This window comes from Anolis carolinensis, chromosome 6, assembly GCF_035594765.1.
Source record: "Anolis carolinensis isolate JA03-04 chromosome 6, rAnoCar3.1.pri, whole genome shotgun sequence".
Classification (NCBI taxonomy): Eukaryota; Metazoa; Chordata; class Lepidosauria; order Squamata; family Dactyloidae; genus Anolis; species Anolis carolinensis.
The window spans coordinates 35,515,867-35,541,701 of NC_085846.1; the positions used below are offsets into that span (position 1 = coordinate 35,515,867).

The 25,835-nt window shown below is 39.9% G+C and overlaps 2 protein-coding genes across 6 annotated transcripts in view; both read left to right on the top strand.

The window, feature by feature from the left end:
• Positions 1–15,664, top strand: part of slc4a1 (solute carrier family 4 member 1 (Diego blood group)) — a 57,443-nt gene extending 41,779 nt beyond the window's left edge. For all 4 annotated transcript variants that reach the window (XM_062983769.1, XM_062983770.1, XM_008113270.3 and 1 more), the window contains 8 exons: positions 586–780; positions 3,737–3,916; positions 4,818–4,907; positions 5,745–5,911; positions 6,267–6,520; positions 8,862–9,031; positions 10,128–10,301; positions 12,311–15,664. In XM_062983769.1, the coding sequence (XP_062839839.1) occupies positions 586–780; positions 3,737–3,916; positions 4,818–4,907; positions 5,745–5,911; positions 6,267–6,520; positions 8,862–9,031; positions 10,128–10,301; positions 12,311–12,391 (1,311 nt within the window). In that variant the 3' untranslated portion in view covers positions 12,392–15,664. The remainder of the gene's footprint in view (positions 1–585; positions 781–3,736; positions 3,917–4,817; positions 4,908–5,744; positions 5,912–6,266; positions 6,521–8,861; positions 9,032–10,127; positions 10,302–12,310) is intronic.
• A 9,974-nt stretch (positions 15,665–25,638) lies between these two features.
• The window catches only part of ubtf (upstream binding transcription factor), a 48,855-nt gene continuing 48,658 nt past the window's right edge, over positions 25,639–25,835 (top strand). For both annotated transcript variants that reach the window (XM_016994548.2, XM_008113277.3), the window contains exon 1: positions 25,639–25,797. The gene's annotated coding sequence lies outside the window, so the exon portion shown is untranslated. The remainder of the gene's footprint in view (positions 25,798–25,835) is intronic.

Genomic DNA, 25,835 nt, shown 5'->3' on the forward strand with positions numbered 1-25,835 from the left:
ATACACGGTAACATAATGTAGTAATTACTGTATTTACGAATTTAGCACCAAAATATTGCAATGTATTGTAAACATTGACTACAAAACATTGACTCCAAAAACGCCAACTGCGTTGGATAATACAGAACGTTAGATAAGTGGAAGTTGGATAAGTGAGACTCTACTGTATATATGTGTGTGTGTATGTGTGTGTGTGTGTGTGTGTGTGTGTGTGTATATATATATATATACACACACACACGCACACATACACACATAGAAACATACAATCTTCAAAAATACAGGTATTATTTCCCCAGTCCCACCACCTCCCCATTTCCACTGGTGAACTCCCACCCTTGACTTTTCTTTACATATTACAAAGGTACAGGAATACTATTGAATATTTATTCCGCAGTATGATCAAGCATGATTTTCCCTTGGTTTCACCAGCTATTCTATTATCACTCAGAGTCTTATTAATCTTATACATAGCTGTCTAAGGTTCTCAAAAGTACTAATTTTGTTTTCTTTATCATCCTGTATCCCGTTTCACTAGCTTCTTCTGTATTTTTCTCTCCCTTCCTCCCCTATGTCTTCACTTAGTTTTGCGATGATAATGGGTTTGAATATATCGTGGGGAGAGTCTGGATTGGCTATTGGCTCATAATCCTGGTGGTGATCATCGTGGCTTGTGAGGGCAGCTTCCTGGTGCGCTACATCTCCCGTTACACCCAGGAGATCTTCTCCTTCCTCATCTCTCTCATCTTCATTGTGGAGACTTTCGTCAAACTTATCAAGGTAGTATTTTTTTTAAAAAAATCTTAAGCTTATGAGATATGCCCATTGCCTTGATTGTAACAATACTCATAGGTTAGCAGACAGAAGAAGCACAGAGCAACATGACAGTCTTTGTATTGACAAATTGATAAATGTGAAGGTGGTTCACTAGATAAAAATGTCAATTCAAACCAAATTGTGTTGCTGAGCAGTTGGAGAGGAAGGAATTCTCAATGCCGTGTCTTTTCAGACCCATATGACAAATGTATTTCTAAGCTTGTTTGGCAACCGTAACACTGTGGGTTTTTTCCAGCCGATAAAAAAATCAAGTTGGAGAGATGTAAGGTTTTGACTATGTCACCCTCTAAGTCTATGTTTGAATTTAAATAGATAAAGACATTTGCTAAAGTTCAAGTGACTGGCTGAAGCATTGTTGTATCTCTGATAGTTATGTTCCTTTGTCTCACCTTGCAAAACAGCTACCTGCCAGTATAACTTTGAACACTATTACTCATATTACAACCTCTATTATAGGATTCCTTCTTTCTGAATTCATGCAGAGTTGTTTCAGGTAGCTGTTCCTCCCACTCCCACATTTAGGAAGCTGGATTTTCAAGATATGGTTGCCATAGAAACTAAAGAGCAAAAGGAAAAAGGAATGAAAAGATGCAGAAAGAAGGAGGAATGAAATGCCAACCTTTCGAGGGGGTTTATTTCAAAATGATCATTTCAGTTTAAAACTAGATGTTAACTGGAATATATATATATCCTATTATGTAAACCTGTTTCTCCTCCCACAAGAGGATTCCCTCAGATATGTGTCTAAGCAATTAGAGTTGCAAATCAAACCAATGTTTCACTGCCAATGACAAAACACAAAACGGAGCATGCTGAAGGCAAAATAGATAGGAAAGGAAAATAATGCGCTACAATAAACAGATGTCATTCTACTGAATAGGGAAGCAATTCTGCATACAATGTGTTAACTCTATTGTATAGTTTGTCCTGACTTAGAGAATTTAATTGGAATAAACTAAATACTGTAGGACAGCTGAAGATGAACAGCTTTGGGAGGCAAATGTTTAAGGGACAAGGGACTGCAAGATCAAATAAACGCATAAACATTAATATGTTGTGATTGTAGGGTATTGAGAAGAAAAACCATAAGAACAAATGGCTGAATCCTTTAGATCAGTAGTTCCCAACCTGTGGTCTGTGGATCATCAAGAACTAAAATATGGTCTGTGGCCTCATTACTACACCATGGCAACAAGAGCGACTGGTCTCGCAAAACCCTCTTTTTTAATGCTTATTGATGTATTTTATGATGCTTTTACTTTGTGGTTTTAATTGCTTTTAATTATATTGTTGTCATGCATTGTTATTTTATATCTTGTACACTGTTCTTCAGGCTTGGTCCCCATGTAAGCTACCCCAAGTCCCTTCAGGGAGATGGAGGCAGGTTATAAGAATAAAGTTATTATTATTATTATTATTATCATTATTATTATTATTATGACACAGCAAACAAGATAAATATGCTGGATTTCGTATCACAAAATCACGAGTCGAACACTTCCCAAGTGTCTAGGACAGTGTGATGTATTTTCGGATGATGCGTGCAGATCCCAGTAGGGTGGCCTTTTGCAGTTGGGAGATCATGATTTTGTCAATGTCTATTGTTTCCAAATGCCGGCTGAGATCTTTTGGCACGGCACCCAGTGTGCCCATCACCACCGGGACCACCTGTACTGGTTTCTGCCAGAGTATTTGAAGTTCAATCTTGAGGTCCTGATAGCGGCTGAGTTTTTCCTGTTGTTTTTCGTCAATGCAACTGTCACCTGGGATGGGGGGGGGGGATTATTATTATTATTATTATTATTATTATTATTATGCCGAGGCAATGGGACTGTCGGGAGGGGAGAGGCTGACTACCTATGAAAGGCATGACAACAAGCCTCCTGACTGCTGTTTCTCCTCCTCCCTCCCCTGAGTGGAGCCATTCCATGTGGTGCCTGGAAGCGGTATCTTTGTTTTTAGGCCTGTTCCTTGGATTATTTGATGTACTGGTTCACAAAATTGCACTAGACAGACCACATCATCTCTAGATTATTAAATATGGTTTTCTGTGGAAGAGCAGATGGTGACTACTGGATGGCATATGTTCTGTATAAGAAACTAGAGCTGATGTGGTCTATCCAATGCAGTTTTCTGAATCAGCACCCCAAATAACCAAACCAAATCTAAAGTTGACCAAAAACTGATTCGTAACCCTTTTGGTACTAATGTTGGAGAGCGGTCCCTGGTCAAAAAAAGGTCGGGAACCACTGCTTTAGACTTATGCATGGGAGTCAAAAGGATGTGTATCCCTTGTATTTCTTCATCTACTAGAAATGCATATCTCAAACAATGGAGGGGGGAATGTTTTAGTTGCTACCAAATCAACTGCATCTTTAGAATGTTTTGTACAAAACGATGTGGGATGATGCAGTTGTTTGTTTCCACATATTCAAGTATCCAGGGCTTGAAATTTTTAAAAATCCAAAAACCTTGATCTTTCCATTTTATATTAATGACATAATTCTACTATATCATTGTATGTTTTGGGACGTGAACATCCAAAAATGTTGGTAGGTACTGGAACCAAACCCCTCTAGATACCATAGGTCAAATGTTCATAGTAGGATGAACTATGCCGTTTCAGATCACAGGTAGAAAATTCAGTTTTTTTACATTAGGAATATGTTAAATGCTATCTCCCAACTACATTTTGAACTGGTACAATCAGCCAACTCTACCACTTCCAGTTTATACCATCTTATTCTGTGGCATGCATATACTGGGTCTTAAACCCCCTTGATTACAATATAAGGATACAATATGAGATGTGTGCATATTCTCTTTTGTTAGTTGTGTTGTGCTATCTGTTAAGCTTATTCCATATTCCTAACTCTGAATAATCTACTCCCTCTTGCAGATTTTCCAGGAACATCCTGTGAAACAAGAATATATAAACATCACTGCTATCAACTCAAAAGGGGAACCCGCAGCCCCCCAACCCAACACGGCTCTGCTCTCCCTTGTCCTCATGGCGGGAACATTTTTCATCGCTTTCTTCTTGCGCAAGTTCAAAAACAGCAGTTTCCTTCCAGGAAAGGTACATCTTCCATAGTACTTGGATGAAATAGGACTTGAGGTGTTTAAAAAAGTGTAACTCTTTTAAAAGGTTGTGCCAACACAGTATGCATCACACTTGGGTAGGGGTGTCGGTCAGTTTCTGTGTAATGGCTAGGTTTGCATAGGAATGAAGAGCATAGGATGAGTTTTAGACTGAATCAATGGGATTATTGGGGAATTGTTTTGATTCTCCTGTTGAATTAGAATATATTAAATTTGCCTGTTGTTATTATAGCTTTAAATGTCAAGTATTTGGTAATAAATGAAGCCAGTCATGTACTTGGCTGTGTATCTCATTGAACACCATGAGATTTACTTTTGAGAAATCTGGTACAGAGTTAATCATTAATACAATATGATTCATACCATGCCATAACACATATCTTCAGGTATATTGTGCATTCTGAGATGAGCATTCAGAAAAATATATTAGAATTCCATAACTTAAGAATCTCAGCTATCTTCAGATTGACTCGTCCTCAAAGCTACAAAGACAGATTAAATGTTTGAAATGACTGGTGACAATTTAGAAGCCAAATCTTTAGAAAAAGTAGGATTTCAAGCAAATGGAAAGGGTATCTGTTCACTAGACAGCCCTTTACTTCAAGTGATGAAAAATTTAATTACAGACCTGTTTGCTTGGAAACCTAAAACTACAGTCCTGTTTCCCCCTTACAAGACAATGAATTCCTCTGAATGAAATGGAATTACATGCAAAATATTGTTCTATAGTAGGATGAGTTTTGTAGAATATGAAAATTTGCAAAATTCATACAAAATAAAGAATGTGCTGTCTGTTGGCAAAATAACTCACCCCCTTACCTTTTCTTCCTCTATGATCCCTACATTTCCAAAATAACATGGTGCTTATGTTTTGGTAGCTCCGCCGTGTGATTGGGGACTTTGGTGTCCCTATTGCCATCTTTATCATGGCCATGGCAGACTTCTTTATTGAGGACACCTACACTCAGGTAAGCAGTCGTGGGGATTCCCCCCCCCCCCCCAATGTCTCCTTCCTTCTTTCCTAATTCAACAGATTGCAACTTTGATGCCTTTTCTGGATAGAAAAAAAAGTATTTGTCCAGTTTACCTCACCTGGAGGATTGGGCTAAACTTATATTTTCAAACAAAGTGCTTCATCACATTGATTAAATACCACTGAGTCAAACACTTTAGAAATAATAACCCATTGTGTTCAGCACATTAGGTTGGTTTCAAGTGTAGGATAGAGTATTCCTTACATATCTAAAACATTAGTAACAGCTTTCTTTTCATATGTTTCAAGAGCTGCTTGGGAAGTGAGTTTTTGGCAATGATCCAGATATAGTCAAAATAGTCAATTCTGTAATGTGGTGGCATTTGTTGTTCTCAGGTTCAGCCGAGATAGAGAGGGGCTAGACTGAAAGCTCAGGGAATTGAAAACGCGTAACAGCTAACATTTCAAAGAGAGGAGGAGTTTTTTTTAAACAAAGAACGGGGGGGGGGGGGGGGCATGGTGCCAAATCTCTACAGTGTGGTGGCAATTCAACTGAAAGACTACTAAGTACAACTGAGTAACATGGTTAGATTTAACAATGTGATGAAGGTAGGGAAATCATCAGTTTCATTTCAAAACGGAGTATGACTGAGCCATATGATAAACCTATTCTACCAAACACTTCCCTGCTTCAGTGTGATGAAGTCCAAGGTCACATCTCGATTTCATTTATTTTTTGTCTTTGCTTATTTATTTGATGTATGCATGTGTCTGTATTTCTTTAATTAATTAATCCATACCCCGCCTTTCTCCCAACATGGAATCCCTTTAGAAACTGAAAGTTCCAAAAGGCCTTGAGGTCTCCAATCCAAATCAGCGAGGTTGGTTTATCCATCCACTGGGATTCCAAAATAGTTTCCCCATTCTGATGATGTTTGCTGCAGCTTTACCAGCTCTTTTGGTCTTCATCCTCATCTTCTTGGAATCACAGATTACCACGTAAGACCCTGGAGAATATGTATTTAAAAAGCAAGAAAGTGATGATATCAAAATAAAGTACTGAACTTACAGTCAGAATATGAAAGGAGAATACCTATTCGATTAAAATAGAAAATTCAGAGAAATGTAAAGCAATGCAGGGTGGGTGGAAGCATTGGGAATGGGACCCAAAAAATAGATCAGATTGTTTACATTCCAAGATTACACAGAAAATTGTTAGAATTGCATATTTTCTCCAGAAACGATCATGCAATTGTACATTTAATAAGCATATTGCACCACTGGTTGATTAGATGCTATGTGCTGAGATGTCAAGTCTCATGAAAACATGTCAATTATATTTTCATCCTTTTAGACTGATTGTGAGCAAACCAGAGAGGAAACTTGTGAAAGGTTCGGGTTTCCATCTAGACCTGCTTCTGATTGTTGGCATGGGGGGTGTAGCAGCCATGTTTGGCATGCCCTGGCTCAGCGCCACCACTGTGAGAACTGTCACGCATGTTAATGCCCTGACAGTGATGTCCAAGACTACTGTCCCAGGGGAAAAGGCTCATGTTCAAGAGGTCAAGGAACAGAGGATCACCGGCTTGCTGGTGGGCATTCTTGTAGGTGAGTTCTTCTGAAGAGAATTCCATTCATTTTATCCATACCAATGTATTATCTAAGGATCAAATGGAAGAATGCAACTGCAGGAGCCGTATATGTTGCCATATAAAAGAGGCTGATGGTGTGAGATAACCTACTTTTTTTGCACGAAAGATCATGAAAGTGAGAGGAGCAGAATCATCCTTGCTTTGTCTTCCCAAGCTCCATCAATTTAACAACTTCGCTTACCACTTAAAATGTAGAAGTAAACCTCTCAATTTGAATTGGGCAACCTAAAGATATTCCTAAAGAGAATATTTAAACCAAATCTGTGAATAATCAAATCTGCAAAAGTCAAACTCACAAATGTAGAGGACCATCTGAAGATGAATGGATGGACTCACGAATAAGCAGTCTTGATGACCCTCTCATGCTTAATTTAGCCCTATCTGGTTTCAGATGTTACAAAGGATAGTAATGAAAAATGGAGTTGAGCATTTCTCTTGTATGGTTACCTTTCTCAATCTGACGATTTCCTTTCTAATATAAGAAAGAACCAAGTTTGGGGTGGCTGCTTTACCTCATAGCTTCCTTAAAAGGAAGATCCATACCACTTTGAACTAACATCCTGCCATAAAGATGAGGAAACAGTACCTGTGGTCTTACTGCCCCCACACTAATTATTTCATTATGTTGCCCCCCTCCTATTCCGTTCCAACTGGCAAGCAATCATTTCTAGTGAGAAAGAATAGTAATTCTTTGTGGATCACATCACTAATCTAAGTATCTTCTTAGGTCCGAAAATAAAAGTAAAACACAACCAATATGGGAACAGAGTAATATAGAAAGATGAACAATTAAATAAATTATGCATTCATTTTTAAACAATCAGGATAATTTTTATTAAATCTTTGAATTTATTAGATTGGCGGACAAATTTATCAACGTGTTAGGCTGCAGAGTATGAGCTTTGAGAAATGTTTACAACCACAACACTCAAGTCACTTATTATGGAACGGGATAATTGGCAGCCAAAGAACAATGGAGAATTTTGTAGTAATCTTTATCAGAAATTGATTTTGAAGAATCAGAGGAATCCTTTAAGGTTGCCCCAGATCTATTATGGGACAACCCTAAAATACATAGATGCCTGGACATTATTAGCGAATGGCACCCCCTTCCTCACTCCAAGGTGCATAGCATCTAGTCTTGTTCGGATTATTTTGACACCTAAAAGAGAAAATCCTCCAAGTGTCTGTATCTGGGAGTAAACATTCCAGTTGCAAAAACTACATAATTGATATGTTCTGCACTTTCCTTTTTCCAAAGAGGTAACCATGCTTAGTTGCTGAAACAAATGAAATAAGAGACTTGTTAGACATTTTAAGGACTAACAATAATGTTAATAATCTGTCACATCCAAAATTAATTTCCTTCTGACTACATACAATCTCTTCCTCCTCATATGTGCTCTCTCTCTCTCTCTGCTTCTAACATCCTAAATGCCACTTTGGTCTACAGAAGCTTTTATTTATTTCATGTCAAAAACATTGCATAAGTAAGTATAAAACTGATAAAACAAAGGGAGCACAAGTGGCTAAATAATTTTCAACCAAAAATAGGCAACAGCAACCGCATTGTCTGTTGCTCTAAACAATTCTTCCTCTGCGCATAAGACAGTGCATTGTGGGAATAAGACATGTAGAATAAGCATAGGATGTCTCAAACCCATACCTGTTGATAGACTCTATATAAACTAGCTGGCCTTGCCCCCCCCCCCCCCCCCCGATGGGCGGCGGGAAGTTGCTGCCAACTGGGAGAGAAATAAGGTTAAACACTGTGAAAGCCATCCACTGCATGGCTATTAGCCTCCTCCCAGTAGACTCAAATCAAGGAAAAGCTTCATGAGAACCACCACTCCTCTTAACATTCCCCCGAGTATCCTCTGGGCAGCTAAACCAGGAAAACCCAACTGGATGGTCCCCCATGAGAGTTTTCCTCCAGAGGCAAACCAAGAATGGCCTACAGAAGCTCAGGTGGTAATAAACTTCTTCATCTTTAAGATGCAAGGGATCCTTTGCTGGTTTTATAGCCCCATAAGGAGACCTAAAATCAGAAATCTGAACTCTCTGCCTTCTTCTGCCTAATGGGTAAGGGCCCACCCTAGTTCTCCATTACTGCCAGCCATGAAAGGCTAAAGTGTGTTCTCCATATTCAAGGACAGTACATGCATCTGAAAACTACCCAGATACTGAAGAATAATCAACAAGGGGACTGAATACTGTTACTGTATTTGATTAGAGAGCTTCCCAAATGAAGCTAGGTCACCCTATAACTTATACCATTGCCTTTTGTTTCCTTGCAGGCCTCTCCATCCTCATGGAACCCGTCTTGAAATTGATTCCACTTGCAGTACTCTTTGGCATTTTCCTTTACATGGGGGTGACATCCCTCAATGGGGTCCAGCTGTATGATCGCATCCTTCTAATGCTGAAGCCCCCCAAATACCACCCTGATGAAGCTTTTGTTAGAAAGGTAAGTTAGAAAAAAGTGAGGAGTTGCAGTTGTAATATACTTTTCTCAAACCTTTGGCTCTTGGCTGAACTGGAGGAAAAAGAAAAACCCACAAGACAGGAACCCCCCCCCCCCCCACCTTCTGCTCTGTAACTATCCATTATTGTTATCTGGCAGGGCCTATAGAGGTGGGTATGTTGCCCTTAGCACTCCTATATACAATCCAGAAGACCTACCCAGCCTTTAGCCACACCCCAGTTTTTTTAAAAAATTAAGAAATGGGTTTTGGCCAACTTTTGTCCCCAAAGGGCAAAAAACAGCCTTAAAATGGAGTGTTGTTCTTCCCTTTGCTGCAAATTTGAGGGATGTCAGGGACTTGAGAAATAAGGACCACCCAAAAGCTATAATATTCCTATCCCTGGCTTAAAAAGAGGCAATGTTGTCTCACTCTTTCTCGTTTCTAGAATCTGGGATGTAGTTTCTTAATGTTAAAGCACCCCATAACCAGGGCCATAGCCAGAAAAAAAATGGGGGGGGGGGGGGGTTGAAAATTTTTGGGTGGGAGGGGTTGAACCCCTAACACCCCCCCCCCCCCCCCATAGCTACAGACCTGTCAATATCTGCTTGAGATAGTGCCTGGGGGGACTCTTTAATTTTTGCATCTCATAGACTTAGCATGGGGATTTGGTTAACCAGTTAAAATTCATGAGTAAACCAGGCATATGGGGCCAAAGTCACTTGATTTCTCAAAAGTTTAATACTTTAATTCAATACAGCACAAGTGAAGTCTAACATCAAGCCTGTGCTTACCATAGCTGAGCCCTGGAATCTGCTATTAGTGTCATCAATTGGAATTAGAAGGCATGAAGTTAGAATGAAACACAATAACCTTGTTGTGAATATCCCAACGATCCTGTAAAAGGAGGGAGAAGTATTTTTGGTTAAGAGAGGATAGTAACTTCCAAACAAGCTCAAGGCTTGCTATCTCAGTTTAGAAACTAGACACAGTGTCAACACAAATTAGCTCCGTAGAAAAACATATAGTCTGCACATGAAGGTCACAGATCCAATCTCCAGAAGATGTTAACCATTTATTCTGTATTTTTCTCCTGAAAAGGTAAAGACCTGGCGCATGCATATGTTCACCCTCACCCAGATAGCATGTCTGGTGGTGCTGTGGGGAGTGAAATCCAGCCCAGCGTCCTTGGCTCTGCCTTTCCTTCTCATCCTGACTGTGCCATTAAGACGCTTTGCACTCCCCATCTTCTTCAGTGACACTGAACTCAAGTGTGTAAGTACCACTCAGCTTTATCTTCTCATTGAGCAGCGGGAGGTTTAGATTTGGATTTCCTCATGAAGCGGAAGAAACAAGAACTCACGTTTCTTGTAACTCCATTTAAAAATGCTACATACAGGTTTCCTAATGAGGAAATCTGCTTACAAAAAACCTACAAACTCTTCTATTCTCCTGGTATTAGTACAGATATTCAAGAACAGCTCCATGTGTTGAGAACAGTGATGAAAATGGTTGGGGTTGGGGGAGGAATAAAAACCAGTTTTTCTGCAACTTTCAGGGGGAAACGGAGTATTTAGAAAAGAGTGAAACTACAATATATTTTACAACTTTTACTAATTGAAAATTGTTTTAGGAACATCAAATGTCCTTCGGATAACTTGGTATAAAAGTATCATATTCGATATTGACAAGATCCCGTTTCCCCAAAAAAGTTACCTATAAAAAACCACTTTCCTTAAAGCCCCATCTACATTACCATATCAAATCCAGATTATCTTCTTTGAACTGGATTATATGGCAGTGTAGACCAGGCATAGGTGAACTTCTGCTGGTAGGCTGTTAGGAATTGTGAGAGCTGAAGTCCAAATATCTGGAGTGCCAAAGTTTGCCCATGCCTGGTGTAGACTAATATAATCCAGTTCAAAGCAGATTTTATATGGCAGTGTAGATGGTGCCTCAGACTTTTATCAGCCTTACCTCAAACAGGAGAGCAGCAATCAAGGCAGGTTTCTCTAAGAATTAGGTTGCCCACTATTATAGATTATTTTCCTACAAGGAACAGCAAGAGCATACATCTTCTGTTCATATAAGACTCAACATAGCCCATTCTTGGATCTAATAATTCTGAATGGTGGGAGATGTAAGATCAATAATTTATTCTGCATATGACTCTTAATATAACTGTGGAATAAAGCTTGACAAGCTATGGCACCTACCAAGTTGGTTTTAATAGGGGATGAGACAAATTCATGAAGGATGAGTTTATTAATGGCTGCTAGTCATAGTGGTTATACATGCTGCCTCCATGCTTTAAGGCCTAATGCCCTTAGATACCAAGCAAAGGGTAGGATTTCACACCCTCTCACACACGATACAGAGGTTGACCAGAGTAGCATATGAATATTTCTTCAACATTTATAATGGGTAACCATGCTATCCTTTACTTCAGCAAAAGCAGTAGATTAAGTTAGGGGGCTATGGACAAGGCAGATGGCAAATGTAGCTCTATTCTCCAAGAGCGAGGCATTACCAGATGTTTCAGGAAGAATAACTGCAGAGATAGTTCTGTTGCCTTCCATCGTCCACTGTCTAAGACTATTGCTTTATTTAGCCTTGATTTTGACTCACTATCAGACAATATCTTATGCCTCATTAAGAGCCACATCCACTGTTTTAATGTGGTGAAATATATTCCATACTGGGCATGCGTAATCAGCAGCAGAGTAGCAAAGCACAAGAGCTGGTGTCTTCACTGTATCTAGTTGTGATCCCCAGGTTGTCCCAGTCAGCTTTCGTATGCATTCACTTTTTGCTTGATATTCAAGCAGTGCTTCTTGTAAGTGAGAACATGGTCCAGGGTAACACCCATGTATTTTGGTGTGCTGCAATACTGCAGTGGGATTCCTTCCCAGGTAATTCTCATAGCCCGAGATGCTTGTCTGCTTTTAAGGTGAAAAGCAACATCTGCATTTTAGATTGATTAGGAATCAGCTGGTTTTCCCTGTAATAGGCAGTAAGAGCACCTAAAGCTTTGGAGAGCTTCTGCTCAACCATTTCAAAGCTTGCTGCTTGAGCGGTGATGGCACGAGATGAAACTCTCTGTCCCTTCTGGCAGTGGCTGGTCACTATTGACAATAGTAAAGTTATATTGAAAAGTCCAACTTAAAACAATACAGCACCCTTTAAAAATCCCTTTTCATAATAGTCTTAAGTTCTGAAAAACTACTGGAATAAAATAATTGTCAAGTATTTAATGGTATTCTTCTCCTTAACTTTTCTTCCAGTTGGATTGTGATGATGCTGATGTGACCTTTGATGAGACAGAAGGCCAAGATGTTTATGATGAAGTCCAGATGCCAGTTTGATCACCTACACTGTGCTACATATTTCAAACTTAAGAGGCCTCCATAAAAAGTTATTGACAAAAAGAAGACCTGGAAGAATATTTATCTACAGCTGAATGAACCCAAGTATACAGTAGTTGCCTACTGGTAAATATCCCAAAGATGTAAACACATACATGTCTGACAACAGATGGATTCCATAGGATTTAAATTACTAACATATGCTTTAGAATGATCTTCTTCCAGTTCTGCAGTAGAATCTTAACAAATATTTAGGAAAAAGACTTATTTTCCCAGAAGGGAAGAATGAAACCAAAGCTATTCAAGGATGGAGGAAAGATGGAAAATGCAACCATGGACCCATTGTTTAATGCTGCCTCTAATTCCATTGCTTTTCTTCTGTTGTGTGTGCATGTGTGTGTGTGTGTTTGTGCATGTGCACAAATGTGTGTGAAGTTTGACCAAATATACACAAGGCCCCCATCTAAAAAACATTCCAAGGCAGAAAATGTTTCTTTCAGCAACCAGCATAAAGCCACCCCTATGAATGCAGAATGAAATTTTCAGGAAAAAAAATACTGAAGATGCAGTCCTATTTACTTTGAACTGGTGGAACATCTCTTGGAGGAATTGACTAAAAGCATGACTGAAGCTAAGAAGAACTGGCAGAGTGACATGATCTTTCTCAGAGAGAATTGCTAGGTAAGCAAAATATTGGAAATGAAGCACAAAATAAAGGCAGGAAAAATGGTCTTGCTTAGAACTTCTAAGGTTTTCGGCAAAAGAAAGAAGCATCAACTTTTCCTTCAGTCAGTAACCTGATATGGAGATGCCAGAAATATGAAGATGATTCAAGACTGAATGAAAACGTTGGACTAATATTGCTCTGGCAGAATGGAAAAGGATATTCCAGAAACCATGATTCAAGGAGAATCCACATTTTTTCTTCAGTTGAAGAATTCATCGTTTAATTTACTTCAGCTCTCCTACTATGATTAGAACTGTGGTAATAAGAAGTCTGAAGGTACCATCCAAAAGAAATGTCTTTGTATAATGTTCCTTTTGCCTTGCTCATTTCCATCAACTATTGCACTTGCAGTTGATATTCCTGGTGTTTCTCTATTGCAATCACATATCAAGGAGATACTTCCACCAATATAATTTAGATACAACAAATTATCATGTATCCCAATTACAGTAACCAGGGCTGTGTATTTTTTTAAAAACAAAAACATAGGAGCTCTTATCTGCCACAAATTGGCATTTTGTGACACTTAGTTTTCAAAACAACAATGCTTTCATAGACCTTATGGAACAGAGAAATCTTGCACATTTTCTCATGTTCTTCCTTTTGCCTCTCCTTTTCCCATTGTTTTTCAACACCTTCCATAGCATTTGAAAACATTTCTCTCTTCTTTTTTTTTTTTAAACATTTCTCAAGGAGCAAAGCTGATGAGATACAGTAGTTGCAAACAAACTGAATTTATGTGATACAATCGTATTATAGAATATGGTTTTAAAGCCATAGTTCAAATAAGAGTGCACTTGGTCAACAAAAAGCACACCGAAGTATACCATAGATGTGCCTTAAACTGTACTAAATGTGGGATTACCTTGGTAAGGGAACCCACATCCAGCAGTGTCAGAGGAATATGGCTTATACCCTCCAACATTTCAAAGATGGAAACCTGGCCAAGCAATATCACGGTGTGGTCAAGATGGTAAAAGTTATTAATGAGGAAGAGCAGAAAACTTAGAAGAGGCTGCAGCAATCTGGTTTTGCCTAAGCCTACTGAATGCCATTTCTAGCAACTGAAGTAAGTTATAAACAAAGAGGGAAATGGGGAAAAGATGTACAAATTAGAATATTTTAAAACCAGCTGAAAAAGCAGGGTGACAGAAGATTTAATTGGGACAGTTACTTCCTCCCAGGTGCTAACGCCCGAAATGTGTACAATCCTTTGCAGACCAAACTATCTAACCCCAGGCCTTATATAGACAGTTGTTGGGTGAAATGCTTTCAATATATGCCAAGAAACACTCTTTCCTTAGCAACTTTGCCGCATCTAGGTTTGAGCCCTTCTTTAAATTAAATGCTGCTTCACATAAACCTTAATAGTAGCAAGACTGGGGAAAACGGTAGTGCTTCTTCATGCAACACTTGATCCGTTTATGGAACTGTGATGACTGACATTAAATCAGTTTGTTACATCCTGTATCTGAGTTTCCCAAAAGCATACATTATTAGCTTCAGGGCTGAGAAATGCTGCAGCCCTACACAATCCAGATAAACCCTTGGGCTGATCCGCTATAAGTGTTCTTATGCCTAAATGAAAAATGAAGAGGTAAATAATCTTTCACTGATGTTTAATATGAACAAAATAATTTATTACATACATTTATTGGATAGCTAATGTAGACAAAAAAAGATATTCGTATGAAATCCTCTACTTCACAGACCCTAGAACTGTAAGACCAGTTTGTGTTGACTAAGGGTCAGAAGATTAATGAAAGACGTGGACTCCAGGGGTTGCTGTAAACTTGCGCTGTGCTAACCCTGCTATAACTAGGGTTGCCATTTGTAAGGACAGGGAAAGGTGCAACAACCTAGGGAGGCTCCTTTGCCTTTAATAGCTTCACAACCAGCAGAAACTCAACAGATTTATAACTGGACAAGCTTTACCTCCTGAAATATATGTGTATGTGTGTTTTGCCAGTTGTCTAGGTGATAGAAATGTGCAAAATGGCACAGAATTCGGTTCTGTTTTTATTCTGTTTTCATGTGCCCCCCCCCCTCCCCTGTTCCATTCTTTCCAAAACGGAAAATGAACTCAGGGTTCCGAATTATAAATCCAAATGGCCCACCTCCTAATCACTCAGAATCTTCCCAAAAACAGAACAGGAGGCACCTGAAATTCAAAATCAAAACAGAACAAAAACGGATTTGCACACCCCTACTAGTTGATAAAGGCACAGGAGCCTTTCAAGGAAGAATTGTGCCCCCCTTAATTGTAAGTAATAATGTACACATTTTAAGTTAGCAACCATGGGCTTTTGTAATTTATTAAAATTATATATTTGATGTTTTAATTGCTTTGCTTTTTCTGCTTTTTGTTTTTGTTTTTTAAATAGGGAAGGATTATACTTGAGTTTTGCTAAAGAGACCATGCATAGTGTGCCATCACATATATTCTGTTATTTTCTCTGATTGATTTAGATATTAAGATGATGTTACCAATATTTTCTTGATTTGAACAACAAAAAGCAATAAACCTTTTTTTATTAAATAAAGCAGCAACAGAGAACATCTTCCCTTTATTTGACATCCAATAACCACACTACCATCTGAACTTGCTGGGAGCAATATCAGTTGTAATTGTTATGAAAATAAGAAGACAAGGTCAATGGAATAGGGAGGGGGCAGACCTCTGACTGACCATGGTGTGAGATAAAAGCCTAGTTGTAAAATGATGTTTGAGGTAATGTAGCAGTGTTGGCCATGCACAAAAATCCAACAAAATTCAAAATCTACAAAAGAGTGATACCTTTATTGACCAACCAAAAAGGCACAAATACATCATTGCAAGATTCTACCATTATTGTTTTTCTTTTCCTGTATGTTTTTGAAAACTTATTTTGCTTGACAAAGAATCCAGTAGAATTTCAAGAGCTTGCATGACGTATTCTATACCCTTCAAAATGCAGATTAAGATAGAGACCACAAAAGGATTATTTCCATGCAGAAAATGAAATGGCGGGAAATTTTATAGTTAGCTCTATGTGATTGGAGTTATACCTGAAAATGTTCCTGTTTGCCAAATTTTTCAAAATCCAATTATCACAAGGACAGAAAGGGAGGTGAAATCTTCTGAACAGGGCACAGTATATGTGTGTGTGTGTGTGTGTGTGCGTGTGTGTGTGTAGGCTTTAGATAGCACATGGAAATGTGAACACCCCTGTGGCGTTTGTTCTGTCTGTGCCCCTGTTCAGAAGATTTAACCTCCCTTTCTATCCTTGTGATAATTGGATTTTGAAAAAAATGGCAAAAGGACCCTCCACCACACTCTGAGTCAGAGAGTCCCACTGTTGAACAGCTCTTACGATCAGGAAGGTCCTACTTATTTGAACAATGTTCAAGTGTCCTTCTTTAAATCTCCTTTCCTGTAATTTGAACCCATTTCTCTTGAGTCCTGATCTCCAGGGCAGTGGAAAACTACCCTGCTCTCTCCCCCTTATGACATCTTTTCACATATTTATACATGGCGATCATGTGTCTTCTCAACCTTCTCTTCTGCAGGCTAAACATACCCAACTCTTTCAGACGCTCCTCATAGAGCATGGGTTCCAACCTTTGATCATTTTAGTCGCCCTCCACTGGACACCCTCCAGCTTGTCAATATCTCTTTTAAAATTCTGGTGCACAGAATTCGACACTGCATTCCAGGTGATGTCTGACCAAGGCAGAATAGAGAGGCACAATGACTCCCCTCGATCTAGACACTATACTCCTTTTGATGCAGCCCAAAATCCCAATGGCTTTTTCAGTGGCTGCATTATATTGTTGGTTCATGTTCAACTTGCGATCTAGTAAGACTCCAGGATCTCTTTCACATGCACTTTTGTCAATAAAAACTATTTTGATTTCAGTGTGTATGATGTCTAAAACATATACAGTAATTACAATGTTGCAGTACTCTAGGTTTATCTCCCATAAAAACATAGTATACTCTTTTGTGAAAAAGCACTTTGCTCATTCCAAACAGGCATACATTTCAAAAATACTTCACAGAGTTGCTGGGAAACTCAGAGCGGTAAGAAAAGAAAAAAAGATGCCTTGAGCTCTAGAGGAAAGATTTTTTGCTGTACATACTCATGTGTCAGTTGACTTTGTGTATAAGTCAATGACAGGCTTTTGATGCCAAAATTGTAGATGTTGCTATGACCCATGGATAAGCTGAAATCATTCCAAGGAGAAGGGAAAGTGGCAACAGCCTCAGGGGGCCAGCTGCCCCATTTTCTCATCCAGGCATTCAAAAAGGCCATTTGACCTCTAATCAGAAAAAGGGATGGACCCTTTCAAAATAAGAGTGAAACTGCAACACTTACATTGGTCTATGGACAAGATGACACAGTTTTTGGAGGTCAATTTTTTTTTACTAATATTTATAGACTTGTAACGTGAGTGTATAGTGAATCCTTAATATCCACTGAGGATTGGTTCAAGGTCCCCACATGGATACCAAAATCCATTATTCTCAAATCCCATTATATACAACGGCATAGTAATATAGTGTACCTTATATAGAGAGGCAAAATCAAGTGTTGCTTTTTGGATTTTATATATATATATATATATATATATATATATAGCCATGGATATATGGATATAGAGGGCCAACCTATACAGTATAAGCAAAGACTAAAATTCAGACGAGAGATTTGGAGTCTGTAAAGGACATATGATTTGCACTTGTCCAAATGGAACTGTTATTTTCTACCACTATTTTTAGAAGACTATTGAAAAGATAAGAGTGAGTGTATTACTATTGTTTATTTATATAGCACCATCAGTGCACATGGCTTTTACAAGGTGTACAGTCTAATATACACATACACAAACAGAGGAAAGATATGAATAATAAAATTATAAAACATATAATACAGCTATAAAATACAATGTAAAGCTAATTCACAAATACATGTAAGCAAAATATACAAAATTATAATGCAATATATTAAATTCCTACAGTATAGAGCAAGAAGTGGAAAAAAGCAAAGTAAAGCCAAGGAAGAAAAAACCCTGGTTTCATGAGAAACCCACTGATCTTAAAATGCAGATCTCAAGCAGGCTAGTAAAAAAAAGAAATAAAGGCTGAAGGGAAGAGCTACGGGTAAGTTGTGTAGGGCTTTGGATATTAAAACAAGATACTTTACTAATTCCTAGAAGGAATTGGTTATCATTTAAGAGATATCCAAAGTGGTGGTGGTGTGATCAAAATGACAGTAGTGGTATATATAGTACAGTGGTTTGAGCAACTAAAACTCTAAGATGCCCAGGTTTGAACCCTGCTCGGCCATGGAAATCCACTGAGAGACCTTCAACAAAATGCCTCTCAGTCTCAAAGGAAAGGAAAGGAAAGGCAAATTCTCTCTCAGCAAATCCTGCCAAGAAAGCCCCATGACAGGGTCATCGTAGGTTCGCCATAAAAAAAACTTGATGGCACACATTGAAAACATAATGTGTTTTAAACCATTCCAAGGCACAGACATCTTTCTGAATGTTATGTTTTAGATGGATGATGGGGGAGACGCAGCTTTGGATGTCCTGATTTTGCCTTTAGAAGACTCCTAAAATGAGCCTTGGCATGGTGTTCTCTTAAGGGGCAAAGAGAAGAGGCAAAGTTTGCTTGTCACATAAACTTATTTAAACCATACTGGGCACCTTTGTTTCTTCTTTTACTGCATTTTGGTCTTTTTCCTAGCTGTTCAATGCCTTCTGATGTACATGGAAGAGAGAAATGAGTGTAGTTAGAATAACACACATATGGGGTGGGAAAGCTTGCATTTCATGTTGGCAAAAGTCCCAGCTTGGCTCAGAACTTAAAGGCCAAATGACAGGCATGCTTTACTAAGCAAGCAATCTTTAAACCCTCCAAAGCAAGGAGGCCCAAGCCTGGGAAAAACATTTGCATCCTGTGTTTGTCTGCATTCAAACCATGGAAAGACTGTGTTGTTCGTAAATACAGACGACTGCCTGATTTCAGATCTGTCAAGTTCATGCCTAATGAGGAACTTTTTAACATTCAGAGACCCATGTAGGTTCAGCTCTACCATTAGGTACACTGAGGCCCAAGGCAGCAGATTTGGGGTGTCATAAAAGGGAAACACTGATAGTCAGGGTTATTTTTTTCTGTTTTTTTATTGTCAGAAATAATTATAGATGTCATGGGATCCCAGGCCTTTGTTTCAATACTACACTCTTTATTTTGATGTATGTGGTGACAGCTGCTGCTGTACTTCAGGCTGTAAAATGTCTAAGATGGACTCAGTTTCCATCACATGAAAACAGAAAGGTTATGGGGAAAGCTGGAAATATTTCATTTCTCAAAACAGGTGGGGGGTTTTTTGACGTAGTTGATGATCTCATGTCACTTCTGGCCACAATTTAGGCCAGGAGATGGCCAAAAGAGGAGGCATTTGAATATGGTTGCTTGGGGGTATTATTGGTGGATATTCCTGCACATGTTGCCCATTTTGGCAACTCTGAGCTAAAAAAATTGCTTTAAAAAACCCTGGGGAGTTCAGGGAATCGGCAAGGGTTTCAGGCTACAAAAGTAATGTTGAAAGCCACACTTCCCCCACTCAATTTATTCTTCTGCTTAGAAACTGTCCTATGAGGAATGAAGAAGGACATGGATGTCAGGTGATGGAATTATTTTTTTAATTTACCCTATTTATACTCCGCCTTTCTCTACCCCAAAGGGGACTCAAAGTGGCTTACATGTGGCAATTATTCAATGCCTTAACACAGTGTGGTCCAACCTGCAGCCCATGGGCCGCATGCGACCCACCAATTCATTTTGTTGGCCATTGCCCTTATTACTGGAAAAATATTTTAATTACGTAATTAAATATTAATATTTTGATTATGCAATTCAATATTAATTATGTAATTAATTATGTTTTTTCTGGAATGTCTCTGGCCCTCACATTCCTATACTAAAGTCTGATTGACCCTCATGTAACTAAAGGTTGGACCATACTGCCTTAACACATAAAAATTAAGCTTAAAATAGATTGAATTAAAATAAATACATAATAACATTTAAAAACATTACATTCAAGAGTAAAATCCTGCCAACCAGAAATCGTATTCTGAGGCTGTTCCATAGTCAATGCACATGTGCCTAATCAATTATTGCACAAAGCTATTCTTCAAAAGCCTGATCCCAGAGCTAGTTTTTCTTTTCTTTTCTTCTGAGGGCTAGGAGGGAGGGGGCTGATCTAATGTCGCTAGGGAGGGAGTGCCACAGCCAAGGGGCCACCACTGAAAAGGCCGTGTCTCTTGTCCCTGCCAGTCGCGCTGGCGAAGCAGGCGGAACCAAAAGCAGGGCCTCCCCAGACAATTTTAATCTCCGAGGTGGTTGATAGATACGTTCTGACAGGTAATTTAGTGCATGCGACAACGTTTGTATATATTGAACCACTGGAAAGCAAAGATGTCACTATCATGGTCACCCAGATGGACAATTTTGGATTTCCAAGTAAGAGATACTCAACCTGTCCCTAACAACTTGTGGCATTTTTCACTGACACATCCCAATTTTAATGTGTATGTGTTCCAGGGAGGGGATTGGCAGGCCATTAAAAGGTCCATGGCTGCTGTTTCCCCTTTTCTTTGTATAAATCAATGCAAAATATTCAGAGAGTAGCAAAGGAACATTTCAAATTCCAGAAAAATAAGTTCTTGTACGCAGAAGCTGGAATAGAGGCAACAACCAGAACCTTATTATGACCTTTCACTCAAACATAAAATTGTGTAATCTTAACTACATAGCAGAGGGACTAAGAAACCATTAGTGAATTACACAACCGCATAACAGGACATCAGCAAGAGTCCCCACGGTGCACTGTTCCTTTGCCGACTCTGATATGTTAGTTACATAACAGCAGCCCTCTACTGGAAACAGACATTGTGCACCTTGGCAAGTCTAATTCTTGCACACCCACAGCCACTTACAAAAATACCATTCCCATACAGGATTCCGGCCAACAGTTTTTTAAAAAGACATTCATGTGATATTTGCTTTACCACTGTTTGAGTGGCTGCCATTAGTACTGCTTTACAAATGCTCACTGTGAAGCTTTTACATGATGTATGCATTTAAAGTAATTCTCACACTCTGCATTTTCTTGCTTCTAATCTCTCAAGATTAGATCCACATCCTATTATTTCACTGGACCTTAATACATTGTACAAAGAGTCCTTACACATTTGCCAGTCCTAATATTTTACTGACAACGCAAACAGGGGAAGTAAAGTATTGCCCTGCCATTTGTAGCTGGACTGTAAATCTCAGAGGTCTTAAGCACTGACTAGGCTGGGTACAACTAATAGGTGTTGTAGTCCAACAACCAGAAGACCACATTTTAACTATCCTCGCTGTTTCCTGAATGTTATGAAGTTCATTTAAAGGTGTGTGTGTATCAGGTCTAGCTCTGACCAAGGCCTGAATAAAAAATACTACTTCTCAGGCACTGCGACTTCCTTGAAAAGATCTGTATAACAGAAAGAACAGCCAAAATCTAGATAGCTAATTAATTGCAGGAAGATTATGATCTAGCACAGGGCACAGGAAGACCTGAAAGCATGGAGAATAGGTAAGTACAGCTTCATCTTATTTTGTTGCATGCATTTGTGGATATGAGAGGCTATCCAAAATGTAATGTCAACCAGGTTTTCACTGCCACTGCACAGAGGATAGTTGGCATTAAATGCATGGAATATTTAGTTATCAGTTATTTAAAAAAATATGACTGAAGTGGAAGTTGTAGCACAAGCAGGCACTAGAAACATTTAATATGCATCTTTCACCAGTGAGATCTTAATCCTTACACTATAAAAATAACTGTAAAAGGAGAGCATTTATCATTTAAGCTATAACCTACGATGTTGTTGTTTTGGGTTCCAAATTAAAATATACATTAAAAGGCTTTTAACTATAGAACATCTGCAATTCAGAATATTATCAAGCAAAACCAGAAATGCATTGAAAAATTGAATAAAATACATACTGTATCTCCAAACTGCCATATAATCCAGTTCAAAGCAGATAATCTGGACTTTATATGACAGTGTAGAAGGGGCTTCCCACACAACCATGTAACCCAGAATATCGAGGCAAATAATCTACAGCATCTGCTTTAAACTGGGTTATCTGAGTCCACACTGTCATTTAATCCAGTTCAAAGCAGATAATGTGGATTTCATACAGCTGCGTAGAAGGGGCCTGTCCCTCCCCCAGGTTTTCTGCTTTAAACTGGATTAAATGAGTCCGCATTACCAGATAATCTGGAATAAACAGAAAACTTGGGATCAGATCCTGGGATATAGGCCCTGTCTGGAAGGTCTCATGTCTCCTTGTGGAGAAAAAAATTGAGGTATAAATAAAATTGGGGGATAAATGACGGGATCCCAACTGAACTGTTTAAAATGTTGAAAGATGATACTGTCAAGGTGATGCATGCCATATGCCAGCAAATATGGAAAACACAAGAATGGCCATCAGATTGGAAAAAAATCAATTTATATCCCCAAACCAAAAAAGGGAAACACTAAAGAATGCTCAAACTTTCATACAGTGCCACTTATTTCACATGCCAGTAAGGTAATGTTCAAGATCCTACCAGGTAGACTCCAGCAATACAAGGAGCGAGATCTGCCAGATGCACAAACTGGGTTTAGAAAAGGCAGAAGAACAAGAGACCAAATTGCCAATATCCGCTGGATAATGGAGGAAGGCAGGGAGTTTAAGAAAAACATCTATTTCTGCTTTATTAAGACTTGGACTGTGTAGGTCAAAATAAATGGTGACAAGTTCTTGGCAATATGGGGATACCAAGTCACCTTGTCTGTCTCCTGAGGAAGCTATATAATGGACAAGTAGCCACAGTAAGAACAGACCACGGAACAACAGACTGACTCAAGATTGGGAAAGGAGTATGGCAGGGCTGTATACTCTCACGCTACCTATTCAACTTGGATGCAGAACACATCGTGCAACGTGCAGGGCTTGATGAATCCAAGACTGGATTAAAATTGCTGGAAGAAACATTAACAACCTTAGATATGCAGATGATACCACTGTGATGGCTGAAAGCAAGGACGAGCTGAGGAGCCTTCTAACCAAGGTGAAAGAAGAAAGGGCAAAAGCTCAGTTGCAGTTAAAACATCAAAAACCAGGATGTGGACAACCAGACTGATTGATAACTGACAAATAGAGGGAGAAAGCATGGAGGCAGTGATAGACTTGGTATTTCTAGGCATGAAGATGACTGCAGACACAGTTTACTTCTTGGGAGGAGAGCAATTACCAATCACGATAAAATAGTTAAGAGACATCACACTGGCAAAGAAGGTCCGCATTTCCCGGCTGTAGTAACCTATGGACACGATAGCTGGACCTAAGGAAGGCTGAGCGAAGGAAGAGAGACACTTTTGAACTGTGGTGTTGGAGGAAAATTCTGAGAGTATCTTAGATCACAAGAAGATCCAACCAGTCCATACTCCAGGAAATAATGCTTGATTGCTCACTGGAGGGAAGGATATTAGAGGCAAAGATAAAGTATTTCGGCCACATAATGTATTTATCGTGTCAGAAGCGAACCGAGGGTACAAGTTGTAATGTATTTGAAAACACAAAGTAAAAAAACCTACAACAACTTGGCATTATACTAAATGCTCTTTGACCAGTAGCTGGCCACTTGGAGTGCCTCTGGTGTTGCTGTAAGAAGGTCCTCCACTGTGCATGTGGCAGGGCTCAGACCGCATTGAAATAAGTGGTCTACTCTTCTCGACACTTGCATGTCGTGGACTCCTTTGTAGCCCCATTTCTTAAGGTTGGCTCTGCATCTCATGGTGCCAGAGCACAGTCTGTTCAGCACCTTCCATGTCGCCCAGTCTTCTGTGTGCCCAGGAGGGACTCTCTCAGGTGTCAGCCACTGATTGAGGTTCCGGGTTTTAGCCTGCCACTTTTGGACCCTTGCTTGCTGAGGTATTCCTGCAAGTATCTCTGTAGATCTTAGAAAACTATTCCTTGATTCAAGTCGTTGGTGTGCTGGCTGATACAAACGGGATGGGCCGGAGATGTCAATGCCTTGGTCCTTTCATTGCTGGCTGCCACTTCCCCTCGGATGCCAGGTGGTACAATGCCAGCTAAACAGTATAATTTCTCCAGTGGTGTGGGGCATAGACATCCTGTGATAATGCGTCACATAATGAGAAGACAGGAAAGCTTGGATAAGAGAATGATGCTGGAGAAATGGAAGGAAAAAGAAAGAGTACGACCAAGGGCAAGATGGATGGATGTTATCCTTGAAGTAACTGGCCTGACCTTGAAGGAGCTGGGGGTGGCGACAGCCGACCGGGAGCTCTGACGTGGGATGGTCCAAACAAATAGACAACCAAAACATAATATAAAATAATCCATATATTTGGCTATTATGATTCCCTCCACCCTACCTGGAGTCCCCAGCAAATCTACTCATAGAGACGCGCCTTTTCGGGATTGTTATTTACAAACCGGAACAGAATATGAAGGCAATGGAATATTTATTATTATTACTTTAAGGTGGGGGGAAAGAACTACATAGATCTGGCTGAACCCGCCTACCTCTCTTTTTTTTAAAAAAAATCCAATGGCGTCCTCGTCTGCGCGTCAAACAGTCGCTTTTGCGCATTGGAAGCGGCGTTAATTTGACAGACAGCTCCAAAAGCCGAGGATTGGCTGGAGCCGGAGATGACGCCCTTAACAACAAAGGTGGAGCTGGGAAAGTAAAAAAATAAAATTGAAAAAGAGAAAAAGAAACAAGGGGGAGGAGGGACAAGAGGAGGAAGATGTCATAATTATTAATTTTTTTCTGCGATTTGTACTCCCAAGCCCAAAAGAGGCGTGTCCAAACCGTTTGGGTTTTGTCTTCCTTCTCCCTAGTTGTTTACAAGTCAAACCAAACAGGGACCCTTTAAAAAAAGATGGCTGAGTTGCAAAAAAAAATGTCCTCAGTGGCAGAAAGAATGGTTTGCTTTACGCACGGAAACTGATCCTTTTTTTCCCCCTCCTCTCCTTTTGATCCGTTTGAGAAAAGGAAAAAAAAGGGGGAGGTCTCAGGAGGAATTAAAACCCGACTGCAGTGCGTGTGTGATTTGTGATCCTGGCCAAAAGGAAGAGGAGACTCAGGAGAGGAGGATTTGTGGCAAATGTAGGCTTGGCCCCCTCCTCCTCCTTCCCCCCTCCCTTCTGGTTGGAGTACAACAGTGTTGCACAAGCAAAAGAGCAATAAAAACACAAGAGGGAGAGGGAGAGAGGCAAAGGAAGGCGCCTAGGACTCCACGCAGCAGAAGAGAGGCAGGAGGCGAAAGGGAGAGGCTGTGCCTGGCGGGGGAAAGGCGGCCAAGATGGGCCCTTCCTTTCCCGTTGAGCTGGAGGAGGAGGAGAAGCAGGGGAAGCGGCGGCCTGAAGGATCCGGATTGGAAGAGAGAGAGGCAGCAGCGAGCGCGATGGAGGCGGGGGAAAGCCGCGCCAGCTCTCTCTGCGGGGACGGGAGCGAGGAGTCCACGCCCGGGGCCAGCGCTGCAGAGCTGGCGTGCAGTCAACCCGCGCTTCAGCGGGGCGAACAACGAGGCTCTGCTGCGCTTCCCCGAGAAGCAGGTAAGACGGGAGGGCAAAATCAGGGGGTCTTGTTGGGA